General features: G+C 49.3%; 3 protein-coding genes across 3 annotated transcripts in view; 1 reads left to right on the forward strand and 2 right to left on the reverse strand.

The window, feature by feature from the left end:
* Positions 1 to 4,828: 4,828 nt before the first annotated feature.
* On the reverse strand, positions 4,829 to 5,679 carry EAH_00026690 (hypothetical protein, conserved; the record flags this gene model as incomplete). Its single annotated transcript, XM_013396502.1, has 2 exons — positions 4,829 to 5,085; positions 5,643 to 5,679. The coding sequence occupies 2 exons, from the start codon at positions 5,677 to 5,679 to the stop codon at positions 4,829 to 4,831; spliced, it is 294 nt and encodes a 97-aa protein (XP_013251956.1).
* Positions 5,680 to 8,173: 2,494 nt separating this feature from the next.
* On the reverse strand, positions 8,174 to 12,134 carry EAH_00026700 (hypothetical protein, conserved; the record flags this gene model as incomplete). The annotated part of the gene is made up of 8 exons (XM_013396503.1): positions 8,174 to 8,269; positions 8,650 to 9,156; positions 9,381 to 9,488; positions 9,875 to 9,959; positions 10,098 to 10,267; positions 10,448 to 10,551; positions 10,713 to 11,424; positions 11,589 to 12,134. The coding sequence occupies 8 exons, from the start codon at positions 12,132 to 12,134 to the stop codon at positions 8,174 to 8,176; spliced, it is 2,328 nt and encodes a 775-aa protein (XP_013251957.1).
* A 1,146-nt stretch (positions 12,135 to 13,280) lies between these two features.
* Positions 13,281 to 17,235, forward strand: part of EAH_00026710 (chromatin remodelling complex protein SNF2L, putative) — a gene marked incomplete at both ends in the record, with an annotated part of 12,010 nt that continues 8,055 nt past the window's right edge. Inside the window, 9 exons of the mRNA XM_013396504.1 lie at positions 13,281 to 13,500; positions 13,824 to 13,858; positions 14,091 to 14,192; positions 14,416 to 14,601; positions 14,877 to 15,040; positions 15,422 to 15,568; positions 15,829 to 16,158; positions 16,399 to 16,523; positions 17,028 to 17,150. Coding sequence (XP_013251958.1) covers positions 13,281 to 13,500; positions 13,824 to 13,858; positions 14,091 to 14,192; positions 14,416 to 14,601; positions 14,877 to 15,040; positions 15,422 to 15,568; positions 15,829 to 16,158; positions 16,399 to 16,523; positions 17,028 to 17,150 — 1,432 coding nt within the window. The remainder of the gene's footprint in view (positions 13,501 to 13,823; positions 13,859 to 14,090; positions 14,193 to 14,415; positions 14,602 to 14,876; positions 15,041 to 15,421; positions 15,569 to 15,828; positions 16,159 to 16,398; positions 16,524 to 17,027; positions 17,151 to 17,235) is intronic.

A 17,235-nucleotide genomic window follows, 5' to 3' on the forward strand; every position in this document is an offset into this window, starting at 1 on the left:
TCTCCTTTTATCTCTTTTTCTGTCTCTTTGTTTCTTTTGATGTCTCCTTTGTCTCTCTTCCCATGTCGCTTTGCGTCTCTGTCTGTCTCCTTTTGTCTCTGTCTGTCCCTTTTTGTCTCTGTCTGTCTCCTTTTGTCTCGTCTGTATCCTTGTGCCGTCTCTGTCTTTTTCTGTCTCCTTTTGCTGTCTTTGTCTGTCTCTGTCTGTCTCTGTCTGTCTCCCTCTGTCTCTCGCTGTCTCCTTTTGCTGTCTCTTTCTGTCTCTGTCCGTCTCCCTCTGTCTCTCGCTGTCCCCTTTTGCTGTCTCTTCACCTGTCTCTGTCTGTCTCCTTTTGCTGTCTCTTCACCTGTCTCCGTCTGTCTCCTTTTGCTGTGTCTGTCTCTGTCTTTGTCTTATCCGCCTTTGTCTCTTTCTGTGTCTCTGCACTGTCTCTGTCTCTTCACCTGTCTCCTTACCTGTCTCCTTTTGTCTCTCTTAGTCTCTTTCTGTCTCTTTGTGTGTCTCCTTTTGTATATAAAGTGTCTCCTTTTGTCTCCTTTAAATGTTTTGTGTCTGCTGCTGCTGTTGCTGCTGCTGCTGCAGGATCTGCTGCTGCTGGAGTGTTGAACGCACTGGCGGTGGGGGTGATTCTGTATGCATGCATTGAGGTGAGTATGTAATAAAGATCCTGAGGGTTTAGGGTTTAGGGTTTAGGGTTTGTGATGTGAGGGTTTATTAGGGTATATTAGAGTTGTTTCTTCGTCATGCTTTGCTTATGAGGGTTTGCTTACTAGATTTTATTAGGGTTTATTAGGGTTTATTAGGGTTTATTAGGGTTTATTAGGGTTTATTAGGGTTTATTAGGGTTTAGGGTTTATCAGGGTTTGTTTATTAGGGTTGGTGCATTAGGGTGTATAGGATTATTTATTAGGGTTTTTCACGAGGGTTTCTGTTTGCTATTTCTGCTTCATAGACTTTATAATTTTTGCGTGTTTATGTGCTGCTGCTGCTGCTGCTGCTGCTGCTGCTGCTGCTGCAGATGTTGTCTGAGTTTGAGGCGAAGGCCCCGCTGCGGCATCGTCTGCTGCGTTGTTTTGCGTTTTTATTTGGTTTGGGGCTGCTGTTTAGTTTAGACCTGCTGCATGCACCTGTCTGTCAGCAGCACAGTCATACTCACGACCACCACCATCATAAGCTTCATATACATCCTCCTGCTGCTGCTGCTGCTGTTCCTGCTGCTGCTGGGGTGGAGGAGCAGCAGCAGGAGAGGGGTGCGCATCAGCAGCCTAGAGATGCTTATAATACAAACATTCATACTCATCAACCGTCTTCGCAGCCCTTACTGCAGCAGCAGCAAACGCCTCAGCAGCAGCAGCACACCCAACCGCATGCCTCAACTGCCGCTGCGACGCCATCCAATAACAGCAGCAGCAGCAGCAGCAGCAGCAGCAGCAGCAGCAGCGGCTTGCGGGGGGCGTCTCCTCCTCCGGCTCTTCGTTGAGGAGAGGGCGCCATGGAGTCTGTCTTTAGTGTCTAGCCAGCTAGCTAGCTAGCTACTTAGTTAGCTAGCTAGCTAGTTATGCATTTCATAGCAACCAGAGGGTCATTCATACTACTGGGATCGGGCGATCCCCTGCAACACTTCTACTTCGTGGGAGATAGATAGCGCAGCGTATTGCTGCTGCAGCTGCTACTGCTACTGCTGCTGCTGCTGCTGCTGCTGCAGCTGCTACTGCTGTGAAGGCGTCTTCTCTTCTCTTACTACCGACAGCCCTCGAACAAGCTGCCTTCTAGAGGGATTGGGTAGCTGCTGCTGCAGCTGCTGCAGCAGCTGCAGCAGCTGCAGCAGCAGCACCAGCCGACTTACCCTTGCCATCACCACACCAACAACAACAGCAGCAGCAGCAGCAGCAGCAGAGCTGCTGCACGAGGCCCCTAGCATTTTGTTTTTTCAGTCCGCCTCTAGCAGCAGCACGTTGGGGCCCTTTCTGTTTGTTGCTGATTGGTGGCTGCGCCGCCAGTCGCATAGAAACAAACTACAATAGCTAGCTAGCTAGCTAGCTAGCTAGCTAAGTAGAGCTAGCTAGCTATCTAGCTAGCTATCTAGCTAGCTATAGCCCCCGCCTTTGCCGGTCTCGGCACTGCGAATAGTGAAGGAGGTGTCGGGGTCTTCGGGACTATTTAATAATATCAAACTTATTTATTACTTCTATTAGAGTCATTGCTACTGTCGCTAGTTAGCTGTTGCTGTTGCTGCAGCAGCTGCTACTGTTGCTGCAGCAGCCGCTACTGTTGCTACAGCACCTGCTACTGTTGCTGCAGCATCTGCTACTGTTGCAACAGCAGCTGCAACTGTTACTGCTGCAGCTGCTGCTATAGCAGCCGTTACTGTTGCTTCACCAGTTGCTGCTGTTGCTACAGCAGCTGCTACTGTTGCTGCAGCAGCTGTTCTCAGCTTGGTAGGAAGGCGCTAGGGTGTCTGCGCACCTCTGAGGTGTCTCCCTAACTGTGCGTCTGCTGTCTCCTTGTGTCTAAATCCCTAAACATATTACTTTACTTCTGTCGATGTTTGGGTTTGTTTGCAGCCCCCCCACTGCTGCTGCTGCTGCTGCAGCACGTTCCTGCTGCTGCTGCTGCAGCAGCAGGGAATTCCTCCTGCTGCTGCAGCTGCAGCAGGAAGTTTGTCTTGCTGCTTGCTGCTGCAGCAGGGAGTGTGTACTGCTGCTGCTGCTTGTGCTGCAGCAGCTGCAGCAGCTGCAGCAGAACGGACATCTGGCGGAAGCAAGTAGACAGGGTATTATATTAAGTTTGCGTTTGTCTTCGTTTAAGAGGGGTTATGAAATTAAAGATAAGCTAAAGCTTGAGGAGACAGCAAAGAGACAGGCGTCTCCTTTTCGTCTCCTTTTCCGTGCACTGTATATGCTACTCACACACCAGTAAAAAGATATATTTAATATTTATTATATTTCTAACTATATATTTATTTTCAGATTAAAACGCATGCATTTATTTGTTATTTTTGCTGCTCCTCCTCTGTGTGCTACGTAGTACGAGTGCTGCGATTTGCCTTAAGACAAGAAACAAAAGAGACAGCTGAAGAGACACAAAACAGCTGTCTCCTTTTCTTATGTACAGCCAAGACCTCCCTCACAGGTATGTCATAGTGCCTGCTGCAGCAAACTCGCAAGCAAACAAACAGAGACAAACAAAGTAGAGACACACACGTAGCACTAGCTAGCTAGATAGCTGCGCATATAGCTAGCTGCCCATCCATCTAACTGTGTAGCTAGCTAGCTCTGCGGCTAGCTAGCCAGCTAGCTACACAACTAGCTACACCCACAGCTAGCTGACTACCCCCACAGCTACCTAGCTGCATAGGTAGATGGCTACCCCCACAGCTAGCTAGCTGCACAGGTAGCTAGCTGGCTGCACAGGTAGCTAGCTAGCTAGTTGCACAGGTAGCTAGCTAGCTAGCTAGCTGCACAGGTAGCTATTGAGGGGCTGGTTTGAGTGTAGGTTGTGGGGCGTACCTGTCATCCACTGAGCGAACTCCCTTTCATTGATAGCGCTCTTTTGATGCTCATCTAATGCATTATAAATAATGCCGAGGTCTGTCAAACTAAACTGAAGCCTGCCTTTAGTAAAGTCCGCAGACATTCTGTTAAACTCTTCAAGCTGTAAACCGTGACCAGGGTCTGAGATAGCATACTTTGAGTAGACATCAATAAACTGCCCCTTAGAAGATAAGAGAATGCTTCTTCTTACTTTCTCTAGACGCAGACTCTTTCTTGCTGCGATTAACAGCCCTGCTGCTGCAGCAAGAGATACAAAAGCAGCAGCAGCACTAGCTGCTATCAATCCTAGTCCGCTTCGAGACGCTGGAGTTAATACACAAGATAATAGACAGCCTAAAAATAATATAAATAAACTCTTCATTGTTAGACGAGATAAGAAACGAAAGTATAATCTGATTGTATTGCGATATCTTGCTGCCCAGCGAGGGCTGCCAGGCATATCTACTAGCATCAGTAGAAACGCAAACACCCTGCAAACAAACAAAATAAAACAACTTTAAATAATAATAAATATAAATATAAATATAAATATATATTTAATAATATTTATTTACTCTACCAGGTAAAAAACACAAAAAAAAACATATCTAACAAGCGCAGCAGCAGCAGCAAATACCCTATAAAACAAATAATAAGCAGTATATTAAAATAAATAAAGATAAATACAAACAAATGTACATAAATAAAGATAAAGATAAATAAATATAATTAAATTATATATCCTGGTTTATTAGTAATTAGTTTAAACAGAAAGAGACAGACAAAAGGAGACAGACAGACAGCATATCGATGAGCCAGGCAAACAAAAACAAATAAAGAGACAGACAGAACAACTAAATAAATAAATATATAAATATATAAATAAATAAATAGATAAATAAATAAATAAACAGATAAATATATTAATAAATAAATGTATAAATAAATAAATAAATAATACATAAAGTGTATAAACAAACAAAAAACAACAGAGATCTGCATGCATATCGAACCACCGTAAGATGAATGATAAGAAGCAGCAGCAGCAGCAGCATGTGCAGCAGCAGCATGTGCAGTAGCAGCAGCAACACGTGCAGCAGCGCCAAAATGAACAGCAGCAGCAGCGACAAGGACACGATTAGAAGCAGCCGCAACATTAGCAGCAGCAGCAGGAAACACGAGCTAGAGCAGCAGCACGAGAAGCAGCAAGAAAATAAACAACGACAGCAGCATCTACACCAACACCAACAGCAGCAGCAGCAGCAACAGCAGCAGCAGCAGCAGAAGGATGTGTGTTATACATACACCAGGAAGATGCAGACAACGAGGGAGGCGAGATCAAATCTCGCTAAGCTGGAGAGACACCCGAAGATGCCTCCTGTAAGCACTGTAGCAGCAGCACTGAAGAAGAGGGTTTGATATTTGCAGTTCATGCGCAGCAGCACTTCTTCTAAGCGAGCTCCGCCGCTCTCTACCTGGTCTGCTAGATGTGCAGCAGACGTAGGCACAGGCGGGTAAGGAGAGGCCTCCGCACTCATCAGGCCCTGCGGATCTGCACACACAAACAGCAGCAGCAGCAGCAGCAGCAGCAGCAGCAGCAGCAGCAGCAGCAGCAGCAAGGGAGCGGAAGGTTCAATTTTTATAGATGCACTTTAGAGCGGAGTACAGAACAAGACAAGAAACACAGAGACAATCATAACCACCCATGCATAAGCCTATTGCTGCTGTTTCTGCTGCTGCAGCTGCTGCTGCTGCTGCTGCTGTAGCTGCTGCTGCTGCAGCTGCTGCCGATGCTGCTGCTGCAGCTTCTGCAGGTGGAAGGCAGCGACTCACGAAGCCTTGCCCATTCACTGCACACAGGGTACTGCATGGCCCCAAACCCTAAACCCTAAACCCTAAACCCTAAACACTAGATCTTCGCGTGGCTGCAGCCGAAGCAGCAGGGGCCCCAGCTTGCTGCAGCAGGGTGTAGGTGTTGAGTCTCTGCAGCGACTGTACGAAGTTTGTTCATGATTGAGTGTGAAAGACTTTAAAAAGGCTATATTTCTTGAAGGTTGCTGCTGCTGCTGCTGGTTTGCTGCTGCTGCTGTGCAGTGTATATACACATACCGGCCGCTGTCGAGCCGGCGGGGGGCTCGCTGTACATTTTAGTATTTGTTTAATCTCTTTAAAGAGTTTATGAGAATACTATTTAAAAAAAGAGAGACAAAAAGACTGAAAAAGCAGAAAAAAGGCCTACTTCAGCTTGCAACAGCACCTGCTGCAGCGGCTGCTGCTGCAGCAGCGGCAGCAGCAGCAGCGGCCTGCTGCTGCTGCAGCGGCTGCTGCTGTGTTGACTCCTCAGCAGCAGCAGTCGGCAGCAGTTGGTTGCTGCAGCTGCTGCAATTGAACTGAAGAAAAGCAAACTTTTTTTGTTTTTTTATACATGTTTAAATATATCATTTTTTAAGTTTATTAAACATTAATATTAACCTCCTCTGGCATACAAACAGAGCTGCCGATACACCGCAACGCCGCCCGCCTGCTGCTGTACTGCTGTTCTTCTAATATTTCTCAGTGTTTTTGCTGCTTCTTTATTCTTTCTATTATTTAAAATACATTTATTTAATTTTATTTATTTTAAAGAACCTTTGTTGTCCTCAATTCTTCTATTATTTCAGGCTAGCTGCAGCAACTGTATACGCTGTTGAGTCTCTCGCTCAGCTACAAACAAAACAGCACAGGTAGAAGATAGAGGGTGTAGTAAAGAGAAAACAAAATATAACTATAAATTATATATTATAAATTATAAATTATATATTTTTAAATGCAGCAGATTTAGTTTCGGTGAAGGAAGGGAAGCATAAACACAGCAGAAAAAATAAAAGAGTTCAAGGCAGAGATTAAAAAAACAGCAGCAGCAGCAGCAGCAACAGCAGCAGCAACAGCAGCAGCAACAGCAGCAGCAACAGCAGCAAATGGTGAAAATGGTTTTTAATACGGTATACAGAAGGCGCTTGTTGAAGCAGCAGCAGCAGCACGAAGGCTGCTGGCTTGAGGGGAGGAGACAGCGAAATGCTCCAGCAGCACGACGCCTTGCTGCTGCTGCTGCTGCTGCTGCTGCTGCTGCTGCTGCTGCTGCTGCTGCTGCGAGGCAGCAAAACCCCTCCTATATATGCATGCATAATAAACAACAAGCCCCTAAACATCCAGTTCTCTCAACCGCTTCCTGCAGCAAATATTGCGTATCTATTTGTGCTGTGTTGTACACATATAGACTTCGTAATATATATATATATATAAATGTATATATATATATATACATATATTTTGCATGCATCCGGAGTTGATGAGACAGCGAGAAAAAAAGAGTTTGCATGCATTAAGAAATAAAAGAAAGCCCCAAAAGGAGACAGGCAGCAGACTTTGTTTGCTCTGCACTGTCTCCACGTGTCTATATACAATACAAACAAAAAGAGGAGAAATCTTAAACCCTAAACCCTAAACCCTAAACCCTAGGCACGCTCTGGCTGTCTAGGGTTTAGGGTTTAGAGGCCCCTCTCTATCTACAGAGAAGAGACTGTCTCCTTTAATATGAAGAGGCTGTCTTCTATATTCTTATCCATATACATATACATATATGTATATATATATATGATATATATATATATGTGAATTTACATATATACGTATATATTTTATCTATTTATATATCTGCACCTTTTTCTGTATACTTATGTTTAAATCTATATCTAAATATCTATATATATATATATATATATATATATATAGATAGATAGATATATATATACATCTATATATCTATCTATGTGTATATAATTGTATATGTATATCTCTGTATTTATCTGCATAGCTATCTATATGCCTATACATTAATATATATTTATATCTACATATCTATATATGTGTATACATGTCTATATATATATATATTTATATTTATATTTATAATTAAGTGCATTCATATATTTATATGTTTATAAAGACATATACATACACACAATAACTCTATTCTTCTGTCTCCGCCGTCTGAGTAGAGCTGTCTCCTTTTAGGAAGGCACAGGAGACAGAAAGGAGACACTCTGATTGTTATTAGATATTATTTTAATTTGTTTAATGCAACATCTATAGTACAAAGAAAGGAGACAGTAAAGAAAAGGAGACAAAGGAGACAGCTGCAGCAGAGACTGTCTCCGTCTTAAATAAACAAATAATAATAACAACCCTTCGTCTCCTTCTGCAGTTCATCTGCTGTCTCCAACTCAACACCTATCGCCTTGAAGCCCCAGTCGCTGTCTCCTTTCTGTCTCCTTTCTGTCTCCTTTCTGTCTCCTTTCTCAGAACTATATACACAGCGATCTGCTACACATCCTAACGGTGCCTCCCTCTATCACGACAGCGACCTAGCTAGCTAGCTTGGTAGCTAGCTAGCTAAGTTTCAGTTAAGTTAGTTTCCTATCACTTAGGGCTAACTAAGTCTTGTTGCGGTGCATGCAAACAACAGGTGTACGTACACCTGAAGCATCCCCCTAAAAAATAATAAGATATTAAATACAATTGTCTATGGAGAGATCAGCTGTACATACACCTCAAACAACGAAAGTAAAGAAGTCTATTCAGGTCTCAGCTGCACATACACCTCAAACAAGTAGAGGCAGCAGCAGAGAATTTAGCAGCAGCTTCAGCCGCTCCTCAGCGTCGCTGGCTTCCCTCCACTCCTCCTCCCTCACAGTTATCTGCAGCAGCAGCAGCAGCAGCAGCAGCAGCAGCAGCAGCACAAAGAAGCAACATCGATTGGGCCAGAGAGCAGCACAAACAAATCTTCGTGAGGAAAAGGAGAAGAAAAAAGAGCAGCAGCAATAGCAGCAAGGGGCACAGCAGCAAATGAAGCATCAAGAAGCAGCAAGCAGCAGCAACAGCAGTATGAGCAGCAAACAGCAGCAATAGCAGCAGCAGCAGCAGGCCTAGTAACAAGCGCAGCTAGAAGCAGCAACAAAAGCGCAGCAAAGAGCATAAAGAGCAGCCCAGAAGCAGCAACAAGAGCAGCAATCAACAGCAGCAGCAACAAGAGCAGCAGCAGCAGCAGCAACAACAGCAAAACGAGAAAAGCCCTCACCAATGCATGTCCTGCACTGAGTATATGTCTGTATTTGAGCTGCATATACACCTCAGAGGGCCCCTCAAAGTCAGGGAAGGAGCAGACATCAGCTACAACAGCAAGAGTGCGTCTGCTGCTGTCTCCTTTTTGCTGCTCCGCCTCCAGCACCTCTGCTGCAGATACGAAGGCTCCTTCTGACGCTGCTGCTCCTGTTTGCGCTGCTGCTGCTGCTGCTGCTGTTGCTGTTGCTTGTGCAGCAGCAGCAGCAGCAGAAGGCCATACAAACAAAGAAGCAACACGGTAGGTGCGGAGACAGGGGAGCCCCTTGAACTGTACAGACACCCCAACACGCTCAACACTTCCTTCGTCAGCTATCAGCAACTCTGCCTCCTGCTGCTGCTGCTGCTGCTCCTCCTGTTGCTGCTGCTGTTGTTGCTGCTGCTGTTGCTGCTGCTGCTGCAGGCGAGCGTCCACGGTTAGAAGCAGCCTTTGTCTGAAGTCCTCCTGCTTCAGGAACTCCTCAATCTGTACGAAGCAGCAGCAGCAGCAGCAACAACAAGAGCAGCAATCAACTGCAGCAACGGGCGTCTATCGCAGCCGCGCCACAGCTGATGCGAGCAGCAGCAATCGCAGCAGGAGCAGCAATCGCAACAGCATCACAACGACAGCAGGAGCAGCAGCAATCGCAGGAGCAGCAACAGCAGCAGCAATCACAGCAGCAGCAACAGCAGCAGCAATCGCAGCAGCACCTCCTGTTCAAGAAGTGTCTCCTTCTCATCTCGCTGCGCTTCTGCTGCCTCCCCACAAGGAGAGGTAGGGAAGGAGGTAAACTCGTTAAGGCCCTCACGCTGCAGCAGCTGCAGCAGATACAGCACATAACCCCAACAACCATGTTGCTGCTGCTGCTGTTGCTGCTGCTGCTGTTGCTGCTGCTGTTGTTGCTAGCAACCTGGGGGACACTGATCGACCCCTGCTGCTGTTAGTTTGCTGCAGCAACTGCTACGGGTTTTGCTGCTGCTTGCAGCAAGGAAGGGGTCTGGAGTAGGGGCTACGCATAGGGTGCAGCAGCAGCTGCTGCTGCTACTGCTGCTTATGTTGTTGCTGCTGCTACTATTGCTGGTGCTTCTACTGTTTTGCTGTTGCTACCAATGTTGCTGCTTCTACTGTTGCTGCTGCTGCTACTGTTTCTGTTGCTGTGCGAGTTGCTCCTGCTGCTGTTGCTGCTGCTGCTGCTACTACTGACCTCACGCAGGGGCTTTGCCTGCTTATCGAGACACAGCTCAAGCGATATTTGCTGCAGCCGCAGCGGCACCTCGCCCCACATGTCTCTGCAGCAGCAGCAGCAGCAAACGCAGGTCGCAGCAAGCAAGTGCAGCAGCAGCAGCAGCAAAACCAGGTGGAAGCAAGCAGATGCAGCAGCAGCATCAGCTGCAGCAGAGGGAAGGGCTGTACAGGGCTGTCCTCACTCCGTCGTAAGGGCGCCTTGCTGCTGCTGCTGCTGCAATTGCTGCAGCAGCAGCAGCATCAACCGATGAGATCCTCTGTGCAGCTGCAGCGCAACTGCTGCCCAAGCAGCAGTCAGCGCATCAGAGAAGCAGCAGCTCCACGCCCTTTCACTCAGCTGCCTCTCAGCCTCCTGCAGCAGCAGCAGCAGCAGCAGCAGCAACAGCAACAAGAGCACCGCAAAACAGCATCCTCAACCACCTCCAGTTGTACAGGAAGCAGCGCAGCAGCAGGCGCCCAGCAACCACAGCAACAGCAGCAGCAGCAGCAGCAGCAGCAGAGCTTCACGACCCCAGCAATGAGGTGTACGTACACTGAGGAGACTCAGCGAAGGCCCTGCGCTTGGGTTGTTTTGCAGGGCAGCGAGCGAAAGGAGACAGTCAGCAAGACGAGACACAGACAACAAGGGAGCAACACCTGCAGCAGCAGCAGCAGCAGCAACCGCAGCAGCATAATTAGCAGCAGCAGCAGGAAAGCAACACTTGTCACAGCGAGAGCAACACCAGCAATCAAATGGCTGCAGGAACAGCAGCAGCAGCAGCAGCAGCAGCAGCAGCAGCAGCAGCAGCAGGGCTTACGCGCTAAGTGGTAAGACACCTCCACGAAGGCGGAGCCGTTAGTTGCACCGAGTGTAGCTAAGGCTAGCAGCACCGAAGACAGAGGCAGCAGCATCAGCTGCTGCTGCAGCATCTCCTCCCCTTGCTGCTGCTGCTGCTGCTGCTGCTGCTGCTGCGGGGCTGTGGGGCCCCCAAACTGCAGCGCGAGTTGCAGCCGCAGAGCATCAGCAGCAAGATTAACAAGACGGAGATGACGCACTTGCAGAGAGGAGAAGCCGATTAGCAGAAAGCTGAGGTCCTCAGCTGTAAAGTGCGTTGCTGCTGCTGCGTCTGTGTCTGTGTCTGCTGCTGCAGTGTCTGCTGCTGTTGCTGCTTCTGCTGCTTCTGCTGCTGCTGCATCTTCTGAACCCCCTACTGCCTTCTGCTGCTGCAGCAGCATGCGGCAAACGTGCTGCGCATACACCTGAAGGAAGGCCTGGAGCTCAGCCTTGGGTAGTTGCTGCTGCAGCAGCTTCTGCTGCTGCTGCTGTTGCTGGTTGCTGCTGCCGGAGAGTGTGGGGCTGCAGTTACCTGTTGCTGCAGCCAGCAGAAGCGGCACCTGCGCCAGCTGCTTCGGCGTTAGCTGCAGCAGAGGCCCTGCAGCAGCAGCAGCAGCAGCAGACGGGGGCCCCTCCCGTGGCTGCCCTCCACCGAGAATGTAGAGGAGGCGAGACAAGACATCAGGAGGACAGTGCTGCAGCAGCAAACAGCAGCAGCAGCAGCAGCAGCAGCAGAAGACAGGAAGCCATGCATCAGCCAAACAGCTCCAAGCAGCACAACCAGCGGCAGCAGATGCAACTACATCGGCAGCAAAGGCAGCAGCAGCAGCAACAGCAGCAGCAGCAACAGCAGCAGCACCTGCAAACGAGCTAGAGAGAGCAGCAATCTGTACAGCTGGGGGGCAGTGAAGCCAATCAATCTGCTGCGCAGTTGCTGCAGCAGCTGCTGGAATCTGCTGTCATTCAGCAGCACATGGTGCTGCTGCTGCTCTGCTGCAGCAGCAGCAGCAGCAGAAAGGAACGCCACGAACTCATCCGGCAGAATGCTCGTGTTGCTGCTGCTGCTGCTGCTGCTGCTGCTGCTGCTGGGGTGGGCAAAGGAAGTGTGCTTCCGCTGCAGCAGCCGCTGCACACTTTGCAGCAGCTCTTCTACTGTTAGTCGTTTTGGCCGCTGCAGCTGCAGCAGCAGCTCCTCCTCAACCCCTCGTGCTACAGGTCTCTGGTTGCTGCTGCTGCTGTTGTTGTTGCTGCTGCTGTTGCTGCTGCTGCTGCTGTTGCTGCGGGACTGAAGCCAAGTTGCGGGTGCTGCTGCAGTTGTAGCAGCAGCACAAAATGAGGGGAGTCTGTTATGAGGCAGCAGCAGCCGCAGCCCCAGCGGTCTACGCGCTAACAGACGCAAAGCCATCTCTAAGGTCACTGTGCTGCTGCTGCTGCTGCTGCTGCTGCTGTTGCTGCTGTTGCTGCTGCTGTTCTTGCTACTATTACTCCTCCCGTCGTTGGATCAAGGCACTGGGAGGTATTTCTAATTGTTGTGTAGCTGCTGCTAGCTACAAGGAGCTGCGGTGTTTAGCTGTTGCTGCTGGTTGCTGCTGCAGCTGCTGCTGCAGCAGCAGCAGCAGCAGCGACTGTTGCAGCAGCAGCAAGAGGAAGCAAGCAGCAAATGCCTTGGGGGGCCCCTGCCTGTCTTTATATCTTCCTAATATGGATCCCCTTCTAAAGGAGAAGGAGGACCCTGAGCCCTCAGAAGCACTACCATCACTTCCTGCTGCTGCTGCTGCTGCTGCTGCTGCTACTGCTGCTGCTACAGGCGTGCCTTGTTGCAGCTGCTAGTTGTCTGCTTGCTGCCGGCTGTTGCTGTTGCTGCGACAGTTTGCTGCTGCAGCAAAAACACTCAAGACACTCTATTGAAGACAAATTTTTAATCAACTCTACTAGTGCTGCTGCAGCTGCTGCTCGGCCTCCCTGGGGCCCTGCAGCCGCAGCAGCAGCAGCAGCAGCAGCAGCAGCATCGGCCTGCGGGATTGCTGAGGGAGGCGGAGCAGCAGCCGCCTCATCGCCCTACTTTTTAAAGGTTTCTTTAATGAGACCGACTGCTAATTAGCCCTGAAACGCCAAGAGATTTGCTGCAGCAGCAGCAGCAGCAGCTGCAGCAGCAGCAGCAGCAACAACCTCGACCCCTCGCATGCACTGGGGGGTCTTTCAGGGCCTTCATGAGGCTCTTTTCATCTCCTCCCCTCAAAGTAGACACCAAAATTCGGGTGTACAGACACCCCAGTCGCAGCAGCAACAGCAACAGCAGTAGCGATAACTACTGAGGCTCCGCAGCAGCACTGCAGCAGCAGCAGCAGCGGCAGCAGCAGGGACAGCAGCAGCAACGTTTGTTGCCCTTGGAGACATTTACGGGAGACGGGGTCTTTCTCACTTCTTGTTGCAGGAAGAGCAGCAGTAGCTGCAGCAGCAGCAGCAACAGCAGCAGCAGCAGCTCTAGGAGTTCCAGCAGCAGCAGCAGCAGCAGCAGAGGCAGCAACTGTACGTACACCCCATTGAACTCATGGAGGTAGACAACGGGCCGGCGACGGCTCCTTCATCCCTTGAAGGTGCTGCTGCAGGTGCAGCAGCAAGCGAAGGGCTCTCAGCAGCAGCAACAGCAGCAGCAGCAGCAGCAGAAGGCGCAGCAGCAGACAGCTCCTCCGAACTCCCTGAGGGGCATATTGCAGCAGCAGAGGAGGGAGATGAACCCACAGAAGATGATGAAGACCCCAGCGAGGAGGGTGAGACTGCTTGCTGCTGCTGCTGTTCTTGCTGCTGCTGCTTTTGCTGCTGTTGCTGCTGCTGCTGCGGTTTTTGCTGTTGCTGCCGTTGCTGCTGCTGCTGTTGTTGTAGTTGTTGTTGCTGTTGCTGCTGCTGTTGCTGATGCTGTTCTTGCTGCCGTTGCTGCTGCTGTTGTTGCTGTTGCTGCTGCTGCTGCTCTTGCTACGGCTGCTGTTGCTGCTACTGTTGTTGCTGGTGGTACTGTTGCACTTGCTGCTGCTGAAGTCTCAGCAGCAGCAAATAATATATGAGGGGGGTTTTATGTGCGGCTGCTGCCCTGCAGAAGAGGACAGTGATACTGGCGGTGCTGCTGTGCCGGTGAGTTGCTGTTGCTGTTGCTGCTGCTGCTGTTGCTGCTGCTGCTGTTGCTGCTCCTTTTGCATCAACCGTTGCTTCAGGTTTTGCTGCTGCTGTTGTCTTAGTTTATGTTTACAATCGGAGTATTCTGGCTGAAAGAAGCGCCGCATTTTTATTCGCCCCTGCTGCTGCTGTTGCTGCTGCTGCTACTCTGCTGCTGCTGCTGCTGCTGTTGCTGCTGTTGCTGCTGCAGGAAGGGGACTACAGCGAAAGGCTGACGGAGTTGCTGCGGCAGGCCGATGCATACTCTGCACAAATCACAGGGGGGACAGCTCCAGCCCCTTCCACCAAGAAAGTAAGCAGCAGCAGCAGCAGCAGCAGCAGTAGCAGCAGCAGCAGCAGTAGCAGCAGGAATAAGTACAGCTGCATCTGCTGCATTCCCCGCAGTCGTGAGTCTGCTGCTGCACATCTTTATGCTCTAACAGAGTTGAGGCTTCAACTGTATATCTTCTTCTACCTGTGGCTATCTGCTGCTGCTGCTACTGCTGCTGTTGCTGCTGCTGCTGCTGCTGCTGCAGGCTTCTAGCACGCGTTCTCACTTGCTGACGGAGAAGGAGGAAGACGATTTGCTGCTGCAGGCAGCGCAAGAAGAAGAGACAGCGCGGGGACTATACATAAGAATAACTGAGCAGCCTCAAAGCATAAGGGGGCAGATGAAGAGCTATCAGATTGAAGGTTTAAATTGGCTGTATCAGCTATTCAGAGTAAATGATTAATTAATTATTAATTAATTAATTATTTTACATCATCTATTCTAAACTAATCCTTTATTCATTTAAAATTAATATCATGCTGCCTTCAGAGAGTTATTAACATGCATTTTTGCATGGTTTGGGTTCGGGTGTATAGGCAGCTGTATGTAGTTTGTGGGGTTTGTGTTGGGGTGTATAGGCAGCTCTTTGTTGTTTATTTGATTTATGTTGGGGTGTATAGGCAGCTCTTTGTTGTTTATTTGGTTTGTATTGGGGTGTATAGGCAGCTGAACATCAACGGCATTTTAGCGGATGAGATGGGTCTAGGCAAGACGCTGCAGTGTATTTCTTTGTTAGCTTTTTTAAAATATGAAAGAGGGGTCGGAGGCCCTCACTTAATTATCTGCCCCCGTTCAACGCTAGACAACTGGTTCGCAGAGACAGCTAAGTGGTGAGCCCTCTTGCTGCTGCTGCTCTTGCTGTTGCTGCTGCTGTTGTGGCTGCTTATGTTGTTGCTGTGGTTGCTGCTGCTTCTGTTGCTGCTGCTGTTGTTGCTGCTGCTGTTGCTGTTGATGCTGCTGTTGCTGCTGTTGTTGCTGCTGCTGTTGTTGCTGCTGCTGTTGTTGCTGCTGCTGCTGCTTTTGCTGCTGCTGCTGTTGTTTTTGAGGGCAGCAACTAGTCGTGTCGTTAGTATGTCTGTATGCAGCATAAGAGTTTGAATCTTTAACTTCAGCGTGCATAAAAAAATGCTTTAAACGCATGCATCAAATAAAATAAAATAAAACAATTAACTAATTAATTTATTTATTTGTCTATTTGTTTAATGCTGCAGGTGCCCTCAGCTTCGAGCTGTTCGGCTGCACGGCACAAAAGAACAGAGAGAGATAATATTTAATGAAGAGATGGGGGGCGACGACTTTGACATATGTTTGACAACATATGAAATGATAATTAAAGAAAGAAGCAGATTGTCTTCAAAGTATGCTGCTGCTGCTGCTCCTACTGCTGCTGCTGCTGCTCCTACTGCTGCTGCTGCTGCTCCTACTGCTGCTGCTGTTGCTAGTTGCTGCTACTGCTGCTGCTGCTGCTGCTAGTTTGCTGCTGCTAGTTTGCTGCTGCTACTGCTACTACTCTGCTGCTGATATTGCTGCTGGTACTGCTTCCCCTACAGCTACTCTGCTGCTGTTGCTGCTGCTACTACTGCTACTGCTGCTGCTGCTGCTGCTGCTGCTGCTGCAGGTACAAGTGGGAGTACTTGGTGATGGATGAGGCACACAGAATAAAGAACGAGAAGAGCATATTAGCAGATGTCGTGCGACGATTTAGCCCAAGGCATCGCCTCCTTATCACGGGGACTCCGCTTCAAAATAATTTACGCGAGCTTTGGTCTCTGCTCAACTTCATCATGCCGCAGGTATCTCCTCTTAATGCTGCTGCTGCTGCTGCTGCTGCTGCTGTTGCTGCTGCTGCTGCAGATGCTGGTGTTGCTGCTGCTCATGCTGCTGCTGCTGCTGGGGTGGCAGTTGGTCTTGATATGCTGCTGGTGCTGCATGTTGAGAAGGAGCAGCGGTCGGAAGCACCATGCTGCCTTAGCAGCAGCAGCAACAGCAGCAGCAGCAGTAGCAGCAGCAGCAGAAGAAGAAGATTGCTTGAACTTTAGTTTGCACTGCGGGTTTGTTTGCGTGTGTGTGTGTGTGTGTGTTTGTGTCTGCTGCTGCTGCTGTTGCTGTTCTTGCTGCTGTTGCTGCTGCAGCTGTTTGACAACACGTTGCACTTTGAGAGTTTGTTTGATTTCTCTCGGTTTGGCAGCAACGAGCAGCAGCAGCGGATGATTCAAACGCTGCACCGCGTGCTTCGCCCCTTTATGCTGCGGAGACTGAAGACAGACGTAGCCAGAGACTTGCCGCCTAAGAGAGAGGTGTATATCTTCGTTGGTAAGGGCTGCTGTTGCTGCTGCTGCTCCTGTTGCTGCTGCTGTTGCTGCTGGCGGTGCTGCTGTTGCTGCTGCTGTTGCTGCTGGCGGTGCTGGTGCTGCTGGCGGTGCTGCTGCTGCTGCTGCTGTTGCTGCTGGCGGTGCTGGTGCTGCTGCTGCTTCTGCTGGTGCTGCTATTTCTGCGGTTGCTGGTGCTGCTATTTCTGCTGTTGCTGCTGTTTCTGTTGTTGCTGCTTCTGCTGCCGATGCATTATCTGCTGCTGTTGTTATTACAGCTTCTGCTGCAGTTGCTTCTACCTCTACTGCTGCTGCTGGTGTTGCAGCTATATCTGTTTACCTTCCTTGAAGTGCTGTTATTGCTTGCTGTTCTTTGCTGCACATTTGCTGCTGCTGCTACTATTGCTGCTGCTGCAACTATTGCTGCTGCTGCAACTATTGCTGCTGCTGCTGCTACAATTGCTGCTGCTGCTGCTGCTACAATTGCTGCTGGTGGCTGGTTGTGTAGGTATGTCAAAGTTACAGAAGAAGCTGTACGCGGACATCTTATCAAAGAATTTGGAGGTGTTGAGTTTGATGTCTAGCAGCAAGACTCAGATGCTGAATATATTAATGCAGCTGCGCAAGTGCTGTAACCATCCTTATCTCTTCGACGGTGTTGAGCCTGGGCCCCCCTATGTTGAAGGCTATCATTTAGTTGAAGCCGCAGGGAAGAT

Source organism: Eimeria acervulina, genomic scaffold, assembly GCF_000499425.1.
Source record: "Eimeria acervulina Houghton genomic scaffold, Eah_scaff224, whole genome shotgun sequence".
NCBI lineage: Eukaryota > Apicomplexa > Conoidasida > Eucoccidiorida > Eimeriidae > Eimeria > Eimeria acervulina.